Raw genomic sequence first — 24225 nt, 5'->3', positions numbered from 1 at the left:
AGCCAATAATCATTATGAAAAATAGAAAGAAACTAATTCCATTCCCTGAATATTATTTTTCAAAGTAACATATGTGAATTACAAGTGAATAAAGGAGCAGAAAATTAATATTCTTCTAAGTTTCAGAGTTATACTATGCATACTTTTTGGAAATAAAAGTATGAGGGAAGAGTATTACTTAAGAGAATTCAATGTCTATGGTAATGTCGTTTACCAGTAAGCTCCAGCTGGATAGAATTAGAAGATATCGGTCGAGAAGGGGACATCTTTCTCATGTTATCGAGTGTAATTCAACAATACAAGAAGTCTTCCTATCATGACGGTATCTTTAATCTCTTATTAATTTGCCAGAGGCGTTATAGTAGATAACACAATCCATTGATATGGGAACAAAAAGAAACTTCAACATTTTAGTGAGACATAAGATCAATGAGGAAACAGGAAAATGGATATGAATGAAGATCGGTAAACGGTAGGACAAAAAACATCCGGTCAACCGACCCACAGTGCTACTCAAGACGAATCGAAACAACATATTAAAAAGTAAGAGAGTGGGAGAAGTGAAGAGACGCAAGAAGCTAAAATAATTCGCAACGCAGTATTAGTGCAGACATTCGGAAATTTTAAGAAGAACTGGGTTGTGTAGTATTAACAGAGAGTGAGAGAAATGCAGTGTAAGAGTGAGCGACATTGGAAAGTGGACAATGGCGAGTGCATGTGTGACTTAGTCTGAACAGTTTCAAAGTGACCGGAGTTTGTTTATCAACTACTCTGTCAGTCTTGGAGGGATGGATGAACAATTGGCTATTAGTTGGATCCTCATTTCGTTACCCATCTAGTCCAGTTCCAACTTTTTTTGACCATTCCTTGAAAAAAAATACAATGGTTAAGAGTGAGAGTTGTCCCAGAGAACTTCTTACCACGATAACGATATTGTGGATTCTCGCTGCTAAAACACTTTTTATATATCCGAAATAGAGCCCGTTAGATTTCATACAGTTTGTAGTTGTAAGTGTCAATATTGTTTATTCACAAAAAGTATTTCGGTTCTCTCTAGTTACGATTTTCACACCTTAATTACATGAGTGAGATAGATCATTTCTGTGCAGATTGCCAAATCTACTGTACCTGGCATTAGAGGAGCATAAATGCTTTCCATTTCTACTGTGACGTGAATCAAATCAGATATTGACGCTAGACTGGCTCAAAATATTGGTGCTAAAATAGATGCTGTAAGCAATATCAAAAACAGCCTAGTTAACCTTTGAACTTATCTTTATTTATTCTATACATAAAGATTAGGAATATAAGGGGAAGGTTCCTTGGGGTATAAATTTTTCATTCATTATGTTCCTCATCCTTTCAATGACTTCTTTGTTGTCATCTCACTTTCAGCGCTCATTTCCAGAATTCCGCTGATACACCAATTGTGCTACTCGTACAAAGCCTCTGCTCCATCTTAGAAGTGTTTAACTGAAGAACAGCTGTTGTTGGTATGTGTATGATCTTATCTAATGTATATGATTCCTTGGAAGCCAGCTTCCATGAGCACATCTAAGTCAATTCATTGTTTCTTTTTATCATTTCGGTGAGGAATGCACTGTCCTGGTGCTTTAGAATCACACAGCATATTTCGAATTATCGCTAACGGTTGAAAAGTATTAATTTTTGGGTTCTAAAAAGATTCGCTAAAGAATTTGTTTAAATGAAAGTCTAAATCATCGAAAAATTTTCCACGAAAAGTTACAGAAATTTCTTTTCATGGCTACAACAAATTTTGAAAGTGAAAAACCACAAAAAGGAATCCTTGGGGAAAATTTCTTTTCATATTCAACGTATCTCGAGGAATGAAGAACGAACCTTTCTTAATTTATTTAAAAGATCTCTAGAAGATGTGTGGCGTTGTTGTATGATTTTCATGCGGAAGTGTTTGAAGTCACAATGAGTAACTTTTGTTGCAAAAAGATAACAATTCTTGTCAATGTCCCTTCATATACTTTCTTGAATTTAAATGAAATTACCATTCTCATTTAATTTTGAGGAAATGTGTTCGGTAAATAGCTTTATCTCTTAAAGAAAATGAAGTACAGCTAATTCGAGTGGATTCTTGGAACGGTACATTGCAAAATGATGAGCGCTATTCAGAGCTGATAGATCAAATCCTGTTCAACAGCATAGTTTCACTTTAATGACATCCGATATCCTTGGTTTCCTGTTCCCTCATCATTCATTGCAAAATAATACGTGTTTAAAGAGACAGATAAAAGGCCTGACTCTGTACAGCGATTCAATTACTTAACACGACTGATTTATCATATCAGCCCAGCCGCACTAATCTGTAAGTTTCTCTCATGAACACTTGTGAAGAAATCTTCCTGATAGTACAAATAAATTCGTAAAATGATTGAACTGATAGTGGGCGGTAACCTTTGTAGTCTTTGTAAAAAGCAATTCTTTTTTAAAATATATATAACCCTTTAAGGTTGAATGGGAGAGAAGAGAAATCGACGGAAATGGGAAACCGGAAGTTGAACGAAAGCCGGGAGATAAAATTTTCAAAAAAAAAAAATCAGAACAACCGATGAGAAATTCTTCGCTACGTCTCTTCATCTTGAAAAGTAACTTCTGTACTAAAGCATGTAAGATGATTTCTTCCTCATTAAAGACTAATTAGTGAATTAGCGTAACTTATGGTTTGTCAACAAAAAAGATTTTTGTCTATCAAAATCACTGTTTTGCAAAAAAAAAGATTTGTCTATCAAATCACCAAGTAGAGATTGTGAGTAAAAATCAATAACGAACTGAGCAGGAACATGTACAGTTTTATCCAAATACTATTTCATCAGATCTGTTGAATAAAATCGACTCTCATAGTATTTTCAACTAGTGAGCTGAGGTTATCATCAATAACAGAAATAGCAATTATCATTCAAACTGATGTTACTGATAAGGGAAAAAAAAGGTTATTGAGTTTAGTGACAAACTGTTTCATCACGACATACTTCGTCTGCTTGTCATGAAAATTGTCTTCTAAGAGAAAATAAGAGATGAGGTGTTTATTGGTGTGCCATACTTTCTCATATTGAAAGAAGCAACGGGGGTAAATTATAAAAACAAATCGCCTGAATGATCCATAGCCTATTGTGATTGTGATTGATAGTTATCAAGCATTAGTTATCAGTAAAAGAAAATATGAGCTTGACAGAATGTTTTAAAATGTGATAGGATTTTGCCAGAAAGCAAAAGCAGTGGAACTGAAAATATGTAAAATTCCATCCATTATTTTACGACATTTTACAAAGGCTCATACAATTTCACGTTTTTTTTTCTTCTTTCTATAAGAAAGTAATTATGTTCTTAAAAAATAATTATGTTTCGTTGAATACCATGTCAGTACAGCCATTCATTCTGGTGTCCAAGAAGAGTTTCCGAAAATTCGATAAAATTTAGGACGAAAAAAAAGCTAATCGGGCAGTTCGGTTTGATAGTATCTCATTTCATTCTATCGTATACTTCTTTTTGTCACTGCTAGCAATAATAAAACAAACATGTCAGTATTAAAAATGGGACACTGTAATTAAATGTAAAAGAATAGGCAAAATTTAATTGTGCTACTTTAGTACTAGAAAGGAAAGAATGTGGTGATCTCCTCGATATATTCATGTTTTTTTCCTTTTGATGATAAGGAATGTTCGCTTCTTATTCATTTCTTAGTACTCGTTCCACAGTGCTCTGTATTTTCGAAATTTAGAGCATATAATGTATCAACTTTGAACTATCAGTAGTAAAACAAGGTAGTGATCCAAAGTTGAGCATTTAGATGAAAAAAGAATCTGAAATTTGCCAAAAATATAAACATACAGTGTGTTTTAAATATACAAATTATCGATTGACTACTAACAATGTTTTTGCGTTTTTAATAGAACAATGTGAGTTGATAATTCAAAAAACCCCGCATCTGTTAGCTTTATTAATGAATAGCTTATTCAATTCATTAAGCTCATTATTAATTTCTTACCATGTCCTTGAATGCATAGCAAAGCTATTCATCTCACTAACTGTAGCATTAATCTTCATGTTGGTATGTTGCTTACGTACTTCTGTTCTCTACAAATCGCGTAATGTATTACAAAATCATTGATCCCATCATAATTCTTTCCGCCTGTTATCCTAATTTTTTTGCTGAACTTATATGAATCGCTCAAGAAATGTTATAAGGAAGGTTCAAACTAAAAGCCAATTTTAATCTGTTTGTTTCTTTCCTATCCGTGCTATCTCTTTAAATTTCTCTTTAATCTTCAGCTTATTACCATGTTCTTCATGTCATCTTTAATATACTTAAAATCCATTAAATTATTATTGCATTAAGCATTTATACATAAACAAATGTAGAAATAATTAAACAAGTAGTTAATTGGTAATGAATTTTATTCAGCAAAACAATTCTTTAATATAACCTGGCTGGATATCTTTAATCCAGATATGTTTCATATCGTTGTCTTCATGTCAACTTTAAAATTCATTTCAGCCATGAAATGTACGAAACATTCAGCTAATCCCTAGAAACTGCAGGAAGAAAATGAGAACGAAAAGTTTAAAGGAATAACTAATAAATTATTTACGAGGAAGACAGGTGGTGTGATGTGTAATCATCTAGTAAATACAACAGATTTGGTTGCACTAATTGCATTAATAACTCTGTTCAGTCTCTCATAAATGAGTGCACATAATTCTTAAAATATTGTTTCTTATTTTTTTTTATAAAAGTACTTATAGAAGAAGTGAATACGAAATGGTTAATGGATGATTATTGCTCGTTTGATGAGAGGCGTTGTTGTTCATCGAACGATTGATTCGATTCTTTATCACAAAGTGAACAAACGATGTATTGAAAGTTTTAGATAAACGTTGCCTGCATTTATTTCGTTTTTGTGTACACAAATTATATATTCTTTGCAAAGAATGTTTGCGAATGTCCTCCGATGAATCATCCTAACTCTTTTCCAATTGAGGATTTGTCAAGTATTGTCTATAAAATGTATTTCTGAGGAAGTGTCGCAAAATGATTAAGTTTATAATTTTTTCCTTCAAGCATTTGGTCCATTATCGTTCGATTTCTAGGACTCTTTTATAAATTTAATATTCATTATATTGATGATCTATTTAATGATCTCAAACTATGCATTGAAACAGAAAAGGTTAAGACAATTTTGGCATAAAAAAAAGATGACTGTTTGAGGAATTGAAACTCACCGATCAAATGAGAATGAGTTACTTGAAAGTTGACTCCAGAACTAAAATATGAAAATACTCACTGCACTGTTTAAACATAATGATCGATGAGCGGAAAAGTATGCAAGCTAACAGATGTCGTGAACAGATATCCTACTTCAAGTAGCTGGCAGGATTGAGTGTAGGAGTATTTTGGAATATATTGTGATAAAAGTTGCTTAGGTTAAATATGAACGCATATTATCATCACTTCTAATTTTGAATTTTACCAGGTAGCGAACAATTTTTCAGACAATATGGCAACCGTTGACACGGAACTAAAGGATATAGGAAAGCAGCGTGGGATGGAAATATGGCGAATTAAGGTTTTATTGTCATTCTTCTTAAATTCTTTGTCGTATTTATTAAGAATTGATAATTGATACTTCTTGGATTGATACTTCCTGCAATTTGCATATTACGGATTTCTTATCGGGACAAAATTGAACAGTATAATTTACTTTTAATCGTTTTTCTTTTTTCTAAATTTTACTTTTCAAGGTGAGTAGAAAGAGTGAAATCTATTAGATAACATATCTTTGTGGAATAGAAAATCGAATTTTAAGCTGTTTGAGCATACAGTTCAATTTCTCAGAGCTCTGAATTGAAAACGTCCCAATAAAAAGTCTCTAATTTTTTTCAGAATTTTGCTTTGGAAAAGTTGTCAAGAGAGCAGTTCGGAAGTTTCTACGTTGGTGATTCATATATCCTTCTATATGTAAGCATTTTCACTTTGATATAGCTTTTCAGCAAAAAATAAAGAAAATAAAATGCTCTCAGATGTTAAAACTCAATTTCGCAGAAAGTTTGTGCTATGAATTATTAAGGAAAAATATAGGACATAAATAAAAATTGTCAATTGTTGCCAAAAATGATAACAGATATGGCCTATTAATGAACTCATAAACAGGAGTGTGAATTTCAGACAAAAAATCCAGGCGAATGGAATGTCCATTTTTGGCTGGGAGATGAAACAACACTGGTTTGTCCAGATTTGGATTAATTTTTTTGTTTTTTTATCGACTAGTGATATAACATTTTGCACATCACTAAGTAAACACCTGCGCACATTTCTGTCTCGTAAGCATTGCTTGCTCTGTTCTAATCTTGCAAATTCTTGCCCCTTCTTAACTAAGCGAAATGAATATTTCGGTAGCATCTGAATCCTAGAACATGAGTAATTTATTCCAGTATAGTTGGAGGCAATTGAATGTCCATCCTGTTATGCTTTCACATTTACAAATTTACGATTTCATCCAACAAGCACGGTCCAATCACAACGAAAATATGCTGCGGTTGTTTAAAAAAAAAGCTTCATTCTTAAGGCTTTTAATTATGTAATGTATTTTCAAGATTTCAGGATGAACAAGGAGCAGCAGCGATTCTAACCGTAGAAATTGATGATGCACTTAATGGACTACCTGTACAATATCGCGAAGTATGTTATCATTTGTAATTTGAATTCTTCTCCTTTTTCAATCTATGATTTAGCGAACTTAAGAGTACTCTTGTTATTGGCTGACGTAACATACAAAAATGATCTGTTCAAAAATTTACCTAAAGTGATCAGCTAGATCGATTATTTCTTCTGTTCTTTCTAATGGTGGAAATATTCGCTGCTGTTAAAAAGTGGTTCAATTTTAATGCATTTTTAGGTTCAAGGACATGAATCGTCGCTGTTTTTATCTTACTTCAAGGATGGCATACGGTAGGTACAAGGTTTTTACAACCACTTCTTTATTGAAATCTGTTAAATGATTTCCTAATTATCCTCTATGTCTTATTATAGTCGCTATCAGTTATCAGTAAATTAAACAACGTTTGTCATATAGATGATATTGTTAGCCAAAATCTATTTGAAAACCAATTTCCGCTTAAATTATTTTCCAAAAAAAAAAGAAACGATGTTGCTAATATGATTTAAATATTCCCATCGTTTTTCTAATCATGTCTGAATTTAATGTGAATTTCAATTCTTTCTAAAGTGGACATACTATTTCAAACTAATGACGAATTTCTGAGCAAAAAAATTGAGGAAGTGAAATTAGCTGAATTCTGGAAGTGCTTTAGAAGTAGTATTGATTTGAAAGTTGGGATGAATATATGCATCCATATGTCCACCTGAATAATGCTTGTTGCGAACACTTAAATATGTAAATAATGCAATAAAATGTATGGTCTATTATCACAAAAAATATTCACTTGATGATCAATTCTTATTTAAAGGATAAAATTATTTCGAGTTAATTTCTTCAAATGGAGTTTGTATAATCAGAAAATTTTCCTAATATGCTCCGGATAATTCGAAGCTTAAGTTTTCCACTCATTCAAAAAAAAATTAATCTAGAAATTAATTTTCTTAAAAACTCAACGAGGCTAAAAAAATCGAATATTTCTGAATTCACATTTGTTTATTGGTCAGTTGGTCATTTTGTTCACAGACCTATCTTTCATCGATAGAAAATCATGGCACTCATAAATTGTTACACCAGAATTTGCGAAAAATGGTGTTATTAGCGCGTCATCTAATACTTCCTAATTATCATGTTTACATGGGAAAGTCAAAAAGTTTACAGATATCTGAAAGGAGGGGTAGCATCCGGCTTCACACATGTCATAGACAAATATGAAAATTGGAAACCAAAACTGTTCCAATGCAAAGGAAAGCGGAACGTACGATGCAAAGAGGTGAATTATAATCGTATTTAAAGTTTCATGACTTCCCACAATTTTATCAACGTAATTGCTTACTTTTATATTTCACCTAACAACAGCTAACAGTCATTTTGTAGCTTCAAGATTTGTTAAAAACTTGTACCTTCATTTAAGGATTTATGAAAAAAAAGAAAAACATTATTGATAATATTATACTTATGTTCTGCTCGTCTATTTTTCATATTTCATTTGACTATTTTATCATTTTCTCATCTTTTATCACTTCAATGGCTATCAATTATTGAAAAATTGAGGTGGAATGCAAAGGCGAATCACTGAACCTTGGAGATGTTTTCATATTGGACTGCGGTCTGAAAATATATGTTTGGATGCCACCTGAAAGTGGAAGACTTGAAAAAATAAAGGTAAAGTTTATGGGATGAAAAATATCATGATTTTAAAGGATGAGCTAGATTAGTTTGCAGAAAAAATTCCCTCAAATTTCCAAATACATCAATTTCATCATAAGATGAATTTTAGGGAATGGAGCAAGCAAGGAGCATTCGAGACCGTGAAAGAATCGGAAAGCCTGAAATAATAGTTCTTGGTAAGGATGCACGCTGTATGGTTTCATTAACTATATATGGAGAAATTTTATGGAAAAATAGCATAATTCTCTTACAATAAGGATTTTGGGTAACATCCATGATGGTTTTAAACAATTAGCGGTCTTAAACACAAATTCAATATTAACTCACTCTGAAATAATGATGCTGTTAGTTACAGTATTTAAATCATTTTAAGGTCACCTTGAAATAGTACTGTACTTTTTTAAGTACTTTAATGTTTTAAAGCTTTTAATATTTAGTGCTTAGCGAAAACATTTAAGATGGATTTATTTCTCTTGCACCGAATTTTTTGGTTATTTACAACAAATAATGATTAGCTATATCAAGCGGAAACCTGGATAAGATAAAAGAAAGATAACATGAAAACAAATACACTCTTCTATAATTGAACTTCCGTCAAAAAATAATTTAAATTTAATGAAAAATTAAAGCGATCTAATCTGAAGCTTATAAAGCATTAAAATAAGCACAGAATATCCAATATTCGTTATCTACGGACTATAAAGAGGAAATTTTTCAAATTTCGAACAATACTCGCTAAACAGTACCCGATCAAATCTAAAATAGTATTTATTTTTCTGACTAACTTCTAAGATAGTTTACTTACCTTAACATATACTTTCATAGACAAAAACGTTCTTCAGATTCTGATTGGAATACGAACGATGAATTTTGGAAGATTTTGGGTGGTAAGAAAAATGTTAAGCCAGCAGAGGCCGGTGGAAAGGACGAAAATTATTGGCAGACTACTAACAATCAGCTGACTCTTTGGAGGTTTTCATATGGCAGATGTTTTTGAGTTGTTATTTGGGATTCTACAAGTTACTATTCGTAATTAATTAATTTGACTCGAAGCTTTTATGCGCGCTTTTAAATCGCACTCCTTAAATCAGAACATGAACTTGAAATTTTGGAATATTTCGAATTTATGAAGAATTTGATGAATAAAGCTAAATTTATGGAATCTTGAAGTACTGAAATACCCGGACGGATCATGCCATCGAAAAGATGCCATTCCAAAGCCCGCCGTACGCGTATTTTTTTAACTTACCAAATTGACAAAATTGTCAAATTTTAAATCGAAGAAGTGTTCGTATCGGAAAGATATTGCAGAGTATCAGACGAGATGGGCAAGATGAGCGTGCGGATGGTTTCCAAAGGGAATTTCCAATACAGTCAACTTGAGTCAAAGGTTTATTAATTTTCTTAACTATCTTACATCCATTGTAAACTACAGAAGTTCGTTGGTTCGTTTGGCTGCATCACTTACAAATCTAAATGTAAACGATGCATAAGCCAAGTCCTTAATATATTCAAATTTCGAAAAGTTGTCTTCTCCGAAACTGGACTAGTTGATACGATATCTAGGATGCTTTCATACTGGATGCCTACAACGCTGGGATATACGTTTGGATTGGGAAAAATTGCTCGCCAAATGAACGAAAAAAGGCTATGGAATATGCGATCAAATACATTGAACTACAGGTTGGATCTACAAATTGATCGCTCATCATAATAAAGTCAAAAGTAATCCTCTGGAAAAGTGATATGAAATCGTTTAGTGATACTAAAAACGTTTTATAAAAGCGATCTCACCTGTTACTTGAAGTTGTTTTTGTAGAATCGTTTATAGTTTAGAATTTTTATAACTTTTGGAGTTTACGTCACGCTATTTCGCGAAAATTTGCTTTTATGATGGATACATTTTTTAGGGAAGGTCGAAAAATACACAAGTGGTACGAGTTTTGGAAGGTGCGGAGCCGGTAGCATTCACGCAATGGGCTAGTTCCTGGGAAAGTTCCAAGAAGATACCACCGTTCATTCCTAAGTTATATCAATGCAGTGACCAAAATGGCAGACTTGCTATTGAAGAAATTTGTAACTACACACAAAAAGTAAGTCGATTAAAACGAAATGAGACAAGTTGAGAGGAACTTAGCGAAATAATTCATCATAACTAGGTTTCATGAACGAAGATTTGGGAAAGGGTAACTCTGTCAACGCTTGCTGCAAACACTACAAATACGAATGTTTTCTTCGAGCTCGTGCAGTGGATTTTTCAGGTGAGACACAACGTGTGTAGAACTGGCCTCACTTTTTACTCGTACGATTCGTCTCCCAAAGCCTAGTGAAGTATCCTTTTCTTAGATGGATGACCATACAGAGCTAAACGAGCTCATCTATCCGGATTTGGAGTTAGAGTTGTTCTTCTCCTAAGATGGTTGACGGGAGACTATTGAGTTCATTATGCTTGTGGACACACTTTGTCTTTCTGACATGGGAGATCCCTATCGGCGGCATATGTACTCTCGGCATGATTCACAACCTCATAAGGGCATGCAAGCTTTTCCCCCACGAAAATGAGAGGTGTCCCTGGAGAAGAGGAAATATTAGGAAAATAAATAAAAGCGAAACGATAGTTCCGAGAAGTAATGAATTCATGAAAGTCGGGAAGAGTATGTGTTAAATAGTACTTCGAAGGTAAGAAAAATCAATTGATTAGTTTCGAGGAAACTTTTTCAAGTGGGGTTCAGAGGTCAAAGTCAGATGTCAACTTTGCTTTTAAATAATCAAATGCTTCAAAAATTACCAGTTTTTCAAAGCACATGAAAGTCCATCTTTCAATTTAAAGATTTTGGAATGTGTTAATTTATAATGTTGTGTGCCTGCTCACTAAAATTGCAGTCTTTAATTTAGAAGGGGATATAGAAATGCTGGAGACATGAGGAATTTTTAGGATTTGGATGGTGATGATGTGATGATTTTGGATACTATGAAAGTCATTTACGTTTGGGTCGGTACCGGCGCTAATGAGCAGGAAAAAAAACTCGCTGATGAAGCTGCCAATGTTTGCTTACAGTTCTTCAATTCTTTCTTGTGATTAATATTGCCTCTGAAGTAGCGCTAAGAACCATTTATTCATGCAATGCATCGCTTCCAAAGACCTTCAAGTTTTTTTTGCTTCAAATATACTCTTAGACCCGACAATCAAGAAAGGTATTATTAACTAGGAGAAATATAGCAAAAGGGAACAGAGTAAAGTGAATGATGATCTATTACAGTCCAGCTCTTCCAGTTTTCATTTTAGAATCCCTAAATGGTTGTAAGTAATCTAACCTTTAGTCAAACATTGATAGTCTAGCAAGATCTTCAAAAACTGCGGTTGAACATGAGGTGATGCATATTTGGAAAGTTTCATACAACGGGAAAGATGCTTTTCTAGTGGTTGGCCATCATATTCGAGTAAAGAATATTGCTTGCCTAGTGAGGGGCTTCTTCTTAGTCCTATAGAATGGGCTGTTAAATTGTGGAATGTAATTTAAAATTGCCCAGGTGGATTTGGAGCAGATCTGATCTGGAATAAGTTAGTCGATCTACGACCACGTCTCATAATCCTTTCAACAAATTATTTACTTAACCTGAATAATCCTTCTATGATTCAGTCCAAAATAAATTTTTTCTTTTATAGAAATATCTGCAAGGTGACACACTTCCACGCCCGGTCGGAGCTGAAATTGTGAAGGTGCTGCAGGGTAGAGAAACACCTGAGTTCAAGAAAATCTTCGATAACTGGGATGATCATATCACTGTAAGATATTTCATTAATTGTGATAAGCAATTAAATACAGGAATAAAGGCCTTGCATGCTTTAAAAATTCTAAAAAATATTGTTGCAAATATTTTATTTGCTTTAAGAGAACTTATGTAATTTGTTTTTTAAATGTAATTCTCGAAAATGCTTAAAATTTGAAAAGTATAACTGTCTCGTAATAGGATGGTCGAACAGTGGAGGTCGTGAAGAAGAGTCTATAGAGAAGAGAAGAGATGGAGGAAGAAAAATGCAAGAAAGATGAGAAAAGTTACGAATGCATTTGCATTTACATTGACGCATAATAAAGCCAATACTGGAATATAAGGCCTTTACTTTACTGTAGAAACAGTTTTCTATAGTAGCTTTACTATAGTAGCAGTTTTCATGTTATAAGAAAGAACTTTTGAAAATATCATTCAACAAACAAAGTTACCAAGCATGATAGATTGAATGGTACTGATATGAAGGAATACGTATTTAGATCAACAAGGCACTCTTCTATAATTGTCTTTTGAGTGTTTATCAGTGAATATTATTTACGTGTATCGCACACATACTCTAAATCCTAAAATCCATTTTATTTACATATTTGCCAGAAAATATTGTACAAAATTTATGCAAATTGTTACAATTTAACTTTCAAACTCTGAATCCATTTTACTTGTACAACGCGTTTGAAAGGTTGCTTACCTTTAGCTTCCCTTATTTTTAGCAAATAAAGTTTCTGCTTCTAAATAATGGGCTTTTCTGTAAGAATTGATGCAGTAACAGAAGGCTTTTATAAATATCAGTGATCATCAGTTCTGAAAGTACCGGAGTAATCTCATTCTTCAACATTTTTGGACTCTTCCATTTTGCATTACTTTCTTTCTTATCATTTCAGCTTTAGTTTAAAAAATAAAAGAATGAAAATCGCGTCATCAGATATGAAGGATCTGTCAAAGTCAACGAAACATCGACGCATCCCTTCTCTTAAATACAGCGGTCAGTTTATAGATTATCCGAAAATGAAGTTTTAAAAAGGAATCTTAAAATTTGAAGTCAGATTGGTCTTCAGTCTCCAGTCACCTTTGGTCGAGATGAGGAAAATTTTGCGCATATACTAATAATGACAAGATTTCATGTCTTACAGAATTCAAAATCTCAATTGATCACTTGATCCATGCACTAATCAAGATGGCTTTGGTAAATAGATCAGATCATCAGTAGGACAATATATAAAAAACAATCTTTGGACATACTTGAGGTTCGTCTGATGCTGCGGGAATTAAGTACAGTTAGACAGAAAATTAGGTTGTAAATGAAATTAAGAGTGATAAAATGACCTGCAAATTTAATTAGGGATAATATGCAGGAAAAAATAACTTAATGGATAAGAAGTTAAACTTCTGAAACCTTTTGAAGTACCAACTTGTATTCTGAAATCTTTGAACATCACTACTTACCACCACGCCGACATTCACACAGTTGATAAACAGATCGCAGAGAATTGATAGCCTTTCTTTGACATAACTTATTCGTTAAGCCATATAGGTTAAGTCATTTTTGTTGTATCTCACTTGTCATGCTAAATAGCGTGTTGGGAAATGGAGAAAATGCATGTATAACAACCATTTAAACCCAAGAACATTAGGATTGTCAAACAGATTTCAGGAAGAAGTGACCATTCACAGGAATGTGATGTAATTTCCTTCAAGTTTTTTCGAAATGAAAATAGTTCATCATCAAGGTGTTTTCCATTTTATTCCACTTTAATTTAACCAAAATGTAACTCGAGTTTTTTATTTTATGGGAATATCGAATCATAGAGGCAGAAATTTCCGGCAAATATAATTCATCGAATTGTAGAATTCTATTCATAAAGAAGTGAATTAAATTAAATTAACTCATAGCACACTGAATTTTCTCACTTTTCAAAAGCGCCAAAATTTTAAAATTAGTAATCGAACCACTAGCATTCTCTTTCGATTGAAATAGTAAAGACTGGAGTAATAATCAAAGACAATATTCTTAGATTATTATAATGTGATTTGTTACTAAGCCAATCAGTAAGAAAAACTTCACAAAATTTGGCATAGCATAAATAGCCAAGAATATCAGTAAAGCTTTACTTCGGTAACAAGATATGATAATTTTTGATTATATCTGTACATAACACTTGCTGAATCCTCCAAATTCTTTGAAATCACAGTAAATTTTTTGTTTCTGTTTGCAGAGAATCGATAACAAGCAGAAGATATCCATACAAAATATTTCTTCTTATAATATCTTGCACAATTATTATTCGTATATTAATGTTTGTTCTTGATAATTGTTGAAAATTTGTTGCAAAATGAATTAACAGTTCTTATTAATTCAGAAAATCTGCATAAATCGGTCTTCAAGTTAAAAAGCCTAAGACCGATACCTATCAAACATTATACCTACCGGTAGTATGTCAGGGATTTGAGTGAGTATTTGCTCCAATCAGGCAGGTTTCTTTTTTAATTTGAAGATCTGTCTGAACAAATTTTCTGAAAAATTGTAACTTACACAAGAATATGATGAAATGTATTGCATTGAATGTAATTCGATGGGAAGCTTTCGCATTATCATCCCTTCATTGCAACATTTCTTTCAGCTTTATGTGCCAAGCAAAAGTTCATTTTCTTGTGAAAAATTCAACCATTCAAAAGCTTACCTATCTTTGTATTAATTAATGCCATTTAGATGTATAGCAGTTATGCTTATATCGTTGAACTTCGCTGTCAAATATGTACAACCTGCAAGTCGAATTCATACTGCTACAAAGTCTACATTCGGTGCCCAAATTGTATGGCTTGTAAACTTCTCTAAGCGGGTCTAGATAATAATATTTACAATACCTGACCATTGGGGGACACCAAATATCAGAAAGAACTATCAGTCGGTCGATTCGTATTTTTATTTGTTCATTTATTTTGTCGTCTGATTGAATAGCGTATTGTTTAGCAAATATCTCTTACACTTTTTATGACCATTCAAATCTAAAGGATACCCTAAGGATTGGATAATTTTTAGTTGATAAAGAGCCTTGGCTTTTTTACATACATATTTTGCGGAATAGAAGCAGCTCTAATCGCAGTACAACTCATATCATTGTTAACTTTTATCAGAAAGAAATATGGTTTCTATGGGATATCAATAGCAATGGATTTCGTTTTCTTATTCCTTTTTTTGTTATTTTACTTGATTCTCGGTAAGTAAATTATGCAATAAATAGAAGATTTGTTAGGCTTTTTAAATCCTTAAATTAACTCCAAAATATTTATTTTGAATAGTTAATTGGGAGGTTTGTGTCAAAACAATCGCCTCAAAAATGTTGGCATAGAGGACATTCTTCTCATTGTAAAAGCATTTCACTTTTAATCTTAATCTTTCATCTCATCTATATAATTACTGCAACACATCATTGAATCTATCATTTTTCCACCAGTTCAGTACATCTATTCCATCAAACCACACTTTATTCTGATTTAGAGCAGAAGATATCGCTAGCTCTATCATTATTTTAACACTTAATATCATAGGCTTATCAGCAATGGGATGTTATGCGCTCTACCTTGACTATTTCATTACTTCTCTGCATATTAATTAACCTAATATTATCTGAAAGACTGAGTCGATCTTTTTGTCATACCCAAATTGGCGGCAGTAAATGCAAGCCTTTCCATTTACAATATTTTCTCCTCCACTGGGCCACATAGTCATTCATATGTTTCTTTGAAACCAAAGTTGATTGTTCTGATAAGCTGATAACCACTGCTGATACAGCATAACCATCATCAATAATGGAAAAGATAAAGAATTGAATACTATGATATAGTAAATTAACGAAAAAAATAAAGGATATAAATTAAAAGATACTAAAACTATTAAAAATTAACAATTAAAGAAGTTATGCAAATTAACGGAACACTACTGTAATTGATGAACTTTCTTGCAAACATTTTTTTATTTAAATATTTTTTAATTTATATTATATATGAGAGGGGGGGGGGGGGGGGGGGAAGGCACTGATCGTGGGAACCTGTGTTAGTTTACATAATTGTTGTGTTGTTGTCATTGCAATGATGCATTACGGCTTGAATATGAAATGATTATTATAATTACAGTAACAATAGGTTCAAATTCATCAAGGTCATCAACCTTGATCGATGTTGTAGGTACGATATTGAAGGATGATCCAAAAAACTTTATGTATACTGTAGATGATGTTCAAGGGACCATGCAGTGTTGCGATTTTACTACAAATAGCACGGAGTGGATGCAGAATAGAACAATTCATTATTATGATTCGGTAAAAATGACCGTAAAAAAGCAATTGAAGAGATTACTTTCTTTTCATTATATTGACCTTTTCACTTCGGGTCTAAATCATTGCATTTTGTAGATTGCAGATTGAAAATGAGTTAAAAGCAATGGTGGATGATCAAGCAGAAAATATTTGGAAAACACAAAATGATGAGGAAAAAATGAATTCAGCTTCCTTATCTTGCTGCTGGAACATTAAAAAGCATTGTCCCAAAGAAAGGTTTGCTCTTCTGGGCTGAGTTGATAACTCCATAATTTCCCTTAGTGATTGCAAAGTTGGATTGATAAGAAATAACTTTTGTCAGTCATTTTGAGCAAAGCCTTTTATTGCAAAACTTTTTGGTCGAACATTAAACAAATTGTGTTCCTTTTCAAACAGTGACTTATAGGAAACGATTGTTGACAAGTAGATCATATTCAAATGATTTTGTTAAAATGTTCACGAAATTTGACATTGGTTGGATGAAACAGGGGAAAAGAAAAGCAAATGTCCCAAAATATAGACCGTTGAAACAACCGGCAGGAAAACCGAGTTTTGATTGATGAATATATGGTAGCTAATGAATGGTCATAATTCCAAATAATCTAATCTGTTCTATGGATCAATCTGATCTATAAATGCGACAGTATGACAGGAAAATTATGCAGATTTATCGTACCGAATTATTTTGATAGCTGTTTCTCCGCATAAAGTAACAATATGGAAATAAATTAAACGATACAACTCTTCGTATTTTAAGTTTAAAAATTATGATTATACCGAGAAATCTCATTATCCCTGATAACATTTTAGAATACATCAACAAGATTGCTTCAATAAATTCAGTACAAATACTAATTGGTTGATGGATTCAGTTGGTATAGCTCTAGCGGTGAAGTTGATGCTTTCTGTGTTACTGGAAGTAACATTTACATATATCGTAATCGATATCACAATAACTAGTTCTGCAGATACGGTAACTATTATTTTGATTATATAATAAAAAACAATAAATTTAAGAGAATATCATCTTTGGTTGTTTTTCGGAGCAACAAGACAGTACTTGAAAATATTTATTCGGCTCTTTCTTTCTAAGCCAGTTATAACTATTTCTTTCAAATGATATTGTCATTTATAAAAAAGACTTTTTTTGTCGGGGAATACTTTAAAAGTGATGAAAATCTCAGGAGACTGATTGTTGCATTTATATTTTTTAATTTCTTCATTCCATGCCTTATTTAGATTTTATATGTCAAATTTTGAAATTTTATTTACTTCAGAAATAGCTCATTCTATATTTGCATAAATTTCTAATCAAATTAAAATTTATAAAACAAAACTACGAGAAAAGGAAGGGCAATTTTGAATCAAGAAATATTCGAAAATTCCAAAATCCTTTTCCCAAGTTCTTTGTTTCCACATTTAATTTAAACTGTTGCAGAGAACTATAAAAGCAAGTTTTTGAGATATTATCAAATATATCTTCAAAATATATTGACAAAAATAGTTTCTAATTTTCACTTTATGGATGATCGACGAGATTTTAAGAATGATCAGAAGATGGGTAGAATAAAAAGGGAAGAAAACTAAATTTATTCTATTGCAAAATGCAATAACTTTGAATTTAAACTTTGTAAATTATTACTTTTTAATCTGCCAAATCAATCATAGCTACTGTTCAGATGGACAAAATTCTCGTCGAAGAAGAAGCAACTATTAAAAAGCATTTCCAAAAAAAATTTTAAAAATTTTATCATTAGTCTGATTGTTTTCTAATGCACCGATTTATGATTGAATGCATAAGCATTTCGAGTATTTTATTCAAATTTTAAATAATGGGAATATTTAAAATTCTTCTTTTAATATTCTTAGTATTTCCTTATCCTTGCTGTTGTCTTAGAACGATAAATTTTTCCATCTTATCAGCCAACATTTGACTTTCCAACAAGATTCCTGAGTCTCGATAACACTACAAATGGTCCTTAAGTTGGAGAACTAGAACTAACTGCCATTCGGTTCATTGCAACAGTAAAAATTTGATCGAAAAAGCAGGACAGATACTAAGCTAATTATAGATGTGACAGGGAACGTGTAACATTGAAATTCAACGATGTTTCGCATAAAGATGATATGGCATTAAAATAACGGCAAAAGTGACACAACCTGAAATGTTTTGGAAATTATTTAAAACTTTTTTCTTCGAATTTCTTTTCATCCAAATGTAATTGTTAAGTTATTCGATTTCTTCTGATATTAAAAAGTTTCTACTTCAGACGAGATATTTGCATTTTGATAACGATTTACGTAAATTTGGAGAAGTTTCAAAAGTTGCAAGAGCTTAAAAGGTCGAAATTTTCTGTCGCAAGGATTGAATATTTGTCATAACATTGGTGACCATTTCATGTAGGAAATGCTTGAAGAGAATGCGAAAATCGTGAGAATTGTTATGGAAACTTACTCATTTGTTGTCATAATATGTTTGTTCGTTTGTCTTTATATATCTGGTATATTTGCATTATCAATTTTCGTCGTGTTATTTCAATCAAGAATATTTTCAAAGAGATCATTCGATGGTTACCGGTCGGTTCATCGATAACAAACTGCTCCCTCCGTCTCGTTTTATTTCATTCAATTCGAATGATACAAAACTTGTCGTGCAATAAGGTGACAAAGAAAAAAGGTACCTTCTTTTTATGACTTCATTTACTTCCCTGCTTAATAAACCCTGTTCTTCTTTTACAATGTAACATTTTTATCGTTTGATATGCACTGGCTTAGTTGCTAATGAAGTTTTGTATTTCTAATGTTTTTTTTAAAAAAGAAATTTTTTGAAAAACGAATTGCAATGTGAAAAGTGATGCTCAATGCTGTTGTGCCGCGGAACTTCTGGTTTATTTTGTATATGCAAAATTCGAGAGAAACGTGAATTTTAATTTTCGAAATTTAGATAACTTTCGGACTGCTGCAATGAAATTATCGTATTTAGCTGCGTCGAATAAATGACAGCTAAGTGCCACCTCCCAACTACGTTATGAGCACTGGGAATCGGTGGAAACTCGATTAGCTGCTTCCGTGGTTTTCGATTCACCGATTTTACTAGAAGTTCACATCAAATTCATTATTCTTCGTCTTAGATTTTACGATTATTGCAAACTTCCTTTGTGGTTCCTGGTTACTGGTCACTGGTCATCATCTTAGTACCAATCATTTGTAGCTTTTATCATCCAATATTAGTATAATGATGATTACAAGGATATGGTTATAAAGTTGTAAAGATGTATCCGAGAAAAGCGAATTTATCGAAAGTGATGTAAGTTTTACTTTTCATGATGATAATTGCCAGAATTAAGTTAGAGTGTCTCAGGTTGTAGAGTTTCAATAGCTAAGCATACGTGGAGAATGGATGCAATGAAAAATGATTCATTGAAAACGATTAGATCATTGCATCTCTTCATATGCCAAAAGATTTTTTTGTAAGTCATGAAAAACTGTCGAAAAGTCTCAGAACTTTTCATTCAAGAGTTCTCGATGGTTCAGAGTCTCTCTAGCTAATCTGTGGCTGTTTCTTCGGTATACTACAATATTATATAGTTGATTTTTTTCCCAATATTCTGATAAATGTTGGATTTGGTAGGAAGCTCAGCATAAAATGAGCATAATAGTTAAGTGCAAGGAAGGGTAGTGTATTATTGAGAACTTAAAATTGGGATAGTTTGTACTGGAAAAAACATTTACATATCAGAGTAAGTGGTAAGAATTGAAACATTTAGGACCAAATAGTTTGTCTGCCAGGTAGACTATAGTTGGCAGTCACAACAGTGACAACAGTTCATTATAAAGCTGCTACTCTTTTAACAAAGGTTAAACGTTTTAGCAGTAAGGTTTTGCTTATATGCAATAAGAGAAGATAGTCTGACCTATGTAAAACTGATTTCATCCGATACATCAGGATTTATTTTTAAATTTCGTATCTCTATTCTAGAGAAGTAATTTTTTTTATGGTACCGCATTTACAGTGGTACCATAAAAAAAATTTAAAAAAAAAAACATTTACAGTTACCGGTTCCCTTCCATATTTATTGCACTTATTTATTGTACAATCTGACATTTTACTTACCACATTTTTAACTTTAGTAATCAGATCAGGTTCTTTTTATCAAGAAGAAGATGACTTTTTTACGAATACATTTCACGGTCATTAACTCTTGAAATGTCCTTTTTGTCTCTCTTCCGGTTTTCACCTGGCATAAATTACCAAGTATACGATTCATCAAGAGGGTATGTAATGCATTGTTTTTTATTGGTAAATGGATTATATGTCGAACGTTTTTTCCAATGCTGAAATTATTGCATTATCCATTTTAGAAGTTAGCCATATTAAATACATTTGATAATTAAAATACTATTTTGTCAAGTTTTTCACTTAAATGATAGCTTGCAATAAAGTAAATACTTTGAGTCTTTTACAGCCCTTTTGATGTAAATAATCACAAAGTTTGTATATTATCCGTTTTTTCTTACAATTTTCTCCTCTTCTTTATATATGCAAATTTTGCGATATATTGGGCAGATTGGTTACTTAACTAAGATTTAAACTTCGTCATTACATATTTTTGTTTGATACTTTTCTCATGAAGGTATTGATAAAGACAAAACTTTCTCTGCTTCTCTACTAGTCTTTTATTTACAGAATGTATCATGTGGGCTTTGCTTTGATACCGGTCACAGCTAAATTGCTGCAAGAAAATGAATATTAAAAGTGGTATCCAGCAATTCATGTGGTTTTGGGATCAGTGATGACATTTCTAAGGTATGGATGTGATTGTCAATGACTGTCCACCAGCCCATTCCAAGCCTTCGGACGCTTGGGAGAAGGCTTCTGCTGTATTTCAGTGGTATGCAAATGTCGTAAGATATGTATAGAGGGTTAGGGGGTGGGGAGGGAGGGGAGGAGATAGAGAGTGATGATGCTTGGCATACCTTTACGGTCATGCTAGGACCATTTAATGTCCTTTGTGGATGGTAATATGGTTCTCTACCGACATGTGTTGTTTGTTCGGAGAGGGATGCATTCTTCATTATCTTCATTCGTTCCGACACGGACACTGACACTAACTTGCTCCAGGTAATAAAACTCACGTCAACCATGTGCACCTTCTGTAGTTGCGATACCAACAAACATCCGGCAAACCAAACCATCGCATTGACCTTCGCACCAACTTAACAACAACCGCGTGTCGTTCACGTCCTCTTCTCAAAAACTACTCGATGCTGTCTGTCCGCTGACATTGATTCTATTATACCTAGCAGAAAGGTGTACTATCATTATGATGGGAGAGACAGGGGACAATTTAAGAATTCCCACTTGCAAGGAACAACTTAGGCTGAATAATAATGAACTCCCCTCATACGATTTATGACAAGAACAAGATGGAGACCGACATTAAACTACCTCATATCATCCCGATGGAAGGCTTTACCGTCCACTACACTAAGCTGTAATCTTCAATGACCGCTCAGTTTCTCAGCGGACGTACGGATATATGAATAAATTGATGTTATTCAGTTCAAAGCAACCCATGATTTACTAACTTTGCATATTTTTCATGAGCTACCCTACCACTGAAGGAATGCTGTCCACTGGCGGCATGTTGAGATAAAGGCAGAAAGGAGTGTGTAAAAGTGAGTAAATCTTACGGTAACATAACAGTATGTGGAGATGACATACGGTGTGTTGACAGTAATGGGATTATATAATAGAGAGTGACACATTGACACTTGACACACTGACACAACATATATACATATATAGATATGTGTGGGTGTGGAGAAAGGGACCGAGAGATAATGTAATAGCAATGGGATTAACATGACATGAGTGACAATAACAGCGTTGAAGTAACAATTAAGATTGACTAGAATAAAGTTGAGATGACAATTCATCGTGATATATATCATTTAGAAACCGATTATCGAAAGGATAGATGTTCCAAAAACTTACCCATCCATGCATCTTGTATTTTTTTCCTTCCGCTTTTCAAAATTAGTGAGACCAATTAATAGATGAGAGGATGAAATTTAAAACCATACAACAATAAATAGTATTCAAAGCAAAAGAATAAGTAAAAAAACAAATGAAGAAATAACTCATTTCAGACATACTAAATATAAGAACTCAAATACTTGAATTGTTTACATAATTTGGTTCAGTGAAGAAAATGCAACATATTAGCATTATCCTAAACGGTTACTATTAGTGACATATTACACTATTCATTTAAATTATTAATATAATATACACTACATTATGGCTCATCGACAAAAAAAAGGTGTTATTTGTACTGGAAAGCAGCCCGAAGTTCAGGTTAAGCTGACAAAAATTAGAAATGATACAGTAAGGTCTTTTTTTTGGTATCGAACGTAGTGCATGTTAGTGCATCAAGATACGGTATTCCGCACAAAACATTTGTTGACAATCAAATTCTTTTCAACATCATTTGTGACGCCGGCCTGTTTATAAAAAAACTCCAAGTGCTGATTGTTGATACAACCAATTACTGATGAATTCAATTTCGTTGAGCAAATATATGCTGCGTGATGGAGTTCACGTTTACAGGAACGATTAATCCATTATCATCATATCAATCGCAATTTGACAACATGAGTTTTCACAGAAGTCACACAAGTATTGTCTGGAACAGCCATTTGGCCGACAGCAATCCGATATTATCTCTAAAACGAAATCAACAAAGATAAGAAGTGTTGGGCTTGATAGCTATTTAAAAAGGTTTTCCCGCATAAAAGTAACTGACTGATAGAAAGGCAATGTCAAAAATGTTGTAATAGCTTCATTAAGCATGAAACAGAATGGTTCTAGAATTTTCGCAAATCTAAACTTTTTATCCATAAAAATCGGTTGGAGATCCCATTTCTTCTCTAATTCAAAGAAGCCATATTTGAGCATCAAATTTTTACTTTCTAAGGAACAATTAAGCATTCAAGCTAGATTCAGAAAATGAATTTAACATCTGTTAAAGAATTCAACTTTTTAAAAATATAAAAGAATTCAAAAAGTGATGATGGAAAAAGTTAAAAGACAAGCAATTATTGTCCGAATTTCATCTATTCTCATACAAATTTAACACTTATTTTGTTCAAAATAAATTCAACTATTAGTTAATTTATTTTTAGAACAAACCTTTCCCCGCATATTTCAGTGTATGTTTCAATAATCCGCCACTTTTTCGACATATTTTTTGCATTGTGAAGCGATCTTTCACCGAACATATTTTGTAGCGTTCCATGCACTCATCTCTAACATCTAACGATAAGGCGACACATACCGCCGACAGCAACAATACACCGGTCGTCTTCATCTAATATATATCGAATGATTACGGATATATTCAGACAAGAAAAATGTGGTGATAATTAATCACATCATATAGTGGATGGATACCATCTATAATATTTCAATAGGATATCTGAACAAATAATGAGTCTAAATACAATGATTATGCAAGAAATTGTGATCAGTATGATTTACAATGCATGAATGATCACTCGATTGTTATCAATGATATGGTGATAAAGCTATAGTAATTATAATTGATGACAATTATTATTGTTCAGTTACTATATTGTTATGGGGTAGGCGTATTTTTGCTCGATACAACAATTTAAATGTAAACAAAAGATCGCCATTTTTTTTAAAGTATTCTAACAGGAACTCTTAAGTTAAAATATGATATGGTATAGTAAATTAA

The 24225-nt window shown here is 32.6% G+C and overlaps 4 protein-coding genes across 4 annotated transcripts; 2 read left to right on the top strand and 2 right to left on the bottom strand.

Annotated features, from left to right (window-relative positions):
- Window positions 1-5528: 5528 nt before the first annotated feature.
- Window positions 5529-12264, top strand: LOAG_02669 (hypothetical protein; the record flags this gene model as incomplete). The annotated part of the gene is made up of 14 exons (XM_003138206.1): window positions 5529-5597; window positions 5915-5989; window positions 6197-6253; window positions 6632-6709; window positions 6927-6979; window positions 7848-7959; window positions 8241-8351; window positions 8467-8533; window positions 9200-9329; window positions 9669-9747; window positions 9924-10040; window positions 10268-10450; window positions 11293-11403; window positions 12025-12264. 14 exons carry the CDS (start codon window positions 5529-5531, stop codon window positions 12262-12264), a joined length of 1482 nt encoding a protein of 493 aa, XP_003138254.1.
- A 3997-nt stretch (window positions 12265-16261) lies between these two features.
- On the top strand, window positions 16262-17022 carry LOAG_02668 (hypothetical protein; the record flags this gene model as incomplete). The annotated part of the gene is made up of 3 exons (XM_003138205.1): window positions 16262-16465; window positions 16566-16699; window positions 16869-17022. The coding sequence occupies 3 exons, from the start codon at window positions 16262-16264 to the stop codon at window positions 17020-17022; spliced, it is 492 nt and encodes a 163-aa protein (XP_003138253.1).
- Window positions 17023-21187: 4165 nt separating this feature from the next.
- On the bottom strand, window positions 21188-21658 carry LOAG_02667 (hypothetical protein; the record flags this gene model as incomplete). The annotated part of the gene is made up of 1 exon (XM_003138204.1): window positions 21188-21658. One exon carries the CDS (start codon window positions 21656-21658, stop codon window positions 21188-21190), a length of 471 nt encoding a protein of 156 aa, XP_003138252.1.
- A 1197-nt stretch (window positions 21659-22855) lies between these two features.
- LOAG_02666 (hypothetical protein) lies at window positions 22856-23841 on the bottom strand. Its single transcript, XM_003138203.2, has 2 exons — window positions 23658-23841; window positions 22856-23191 (listed from the first exon to the last, which is right to left on the bottom strand). The coding sequence occupies exons 1-2, from the start codon at window positions 23833-23835 to the stop codon at window positions 23082-23084; spliced, it is 288 nt and encodes a 95-aa protein (XP_003138251.1). The 5' UTR covers window positions 23836-23841; the 3' UTR covers window positions 22856-23081.
- Between the last annotated feature and the right edge of the window lie 384 nt (window positions 23842-24225).

This window comes from Loa loa (assembly GCF_000183805.2).
Source record: "Loa loa unplaced genomic scaffold supercont3.32, whole genome shotgun sequence".
NCBI classification, from domain to species: Eukaryota; Metazoa; Nematoda; class Chromadorea; order Rhabditida; family Onchocercidae; genus Loa; species Loa loa.
The sequence above is the reverse complement of the archived record's forward strand: the minus strand, read 5'-3'. Positions and strand labels throughout refer to the sequence as shown.

Bases quoted from the DNA above. Each gene is read 5' to 3' on its own strand.
- LOAG_02666 (XM_003138203.2), bottom strand. From the start codon at position 23,835: ATGAAGACGACCGGTGTATTGTTGCTGTCGGCGGTATGTGTCGCCTTA. The intron at 23,192-23,657 runs GTTTGTTCTAAA...ATTTCGTTTTAG, and splicing joins ACTGAAATATGCGGGGAAAG to AGATAATATCGGATTGCTGT.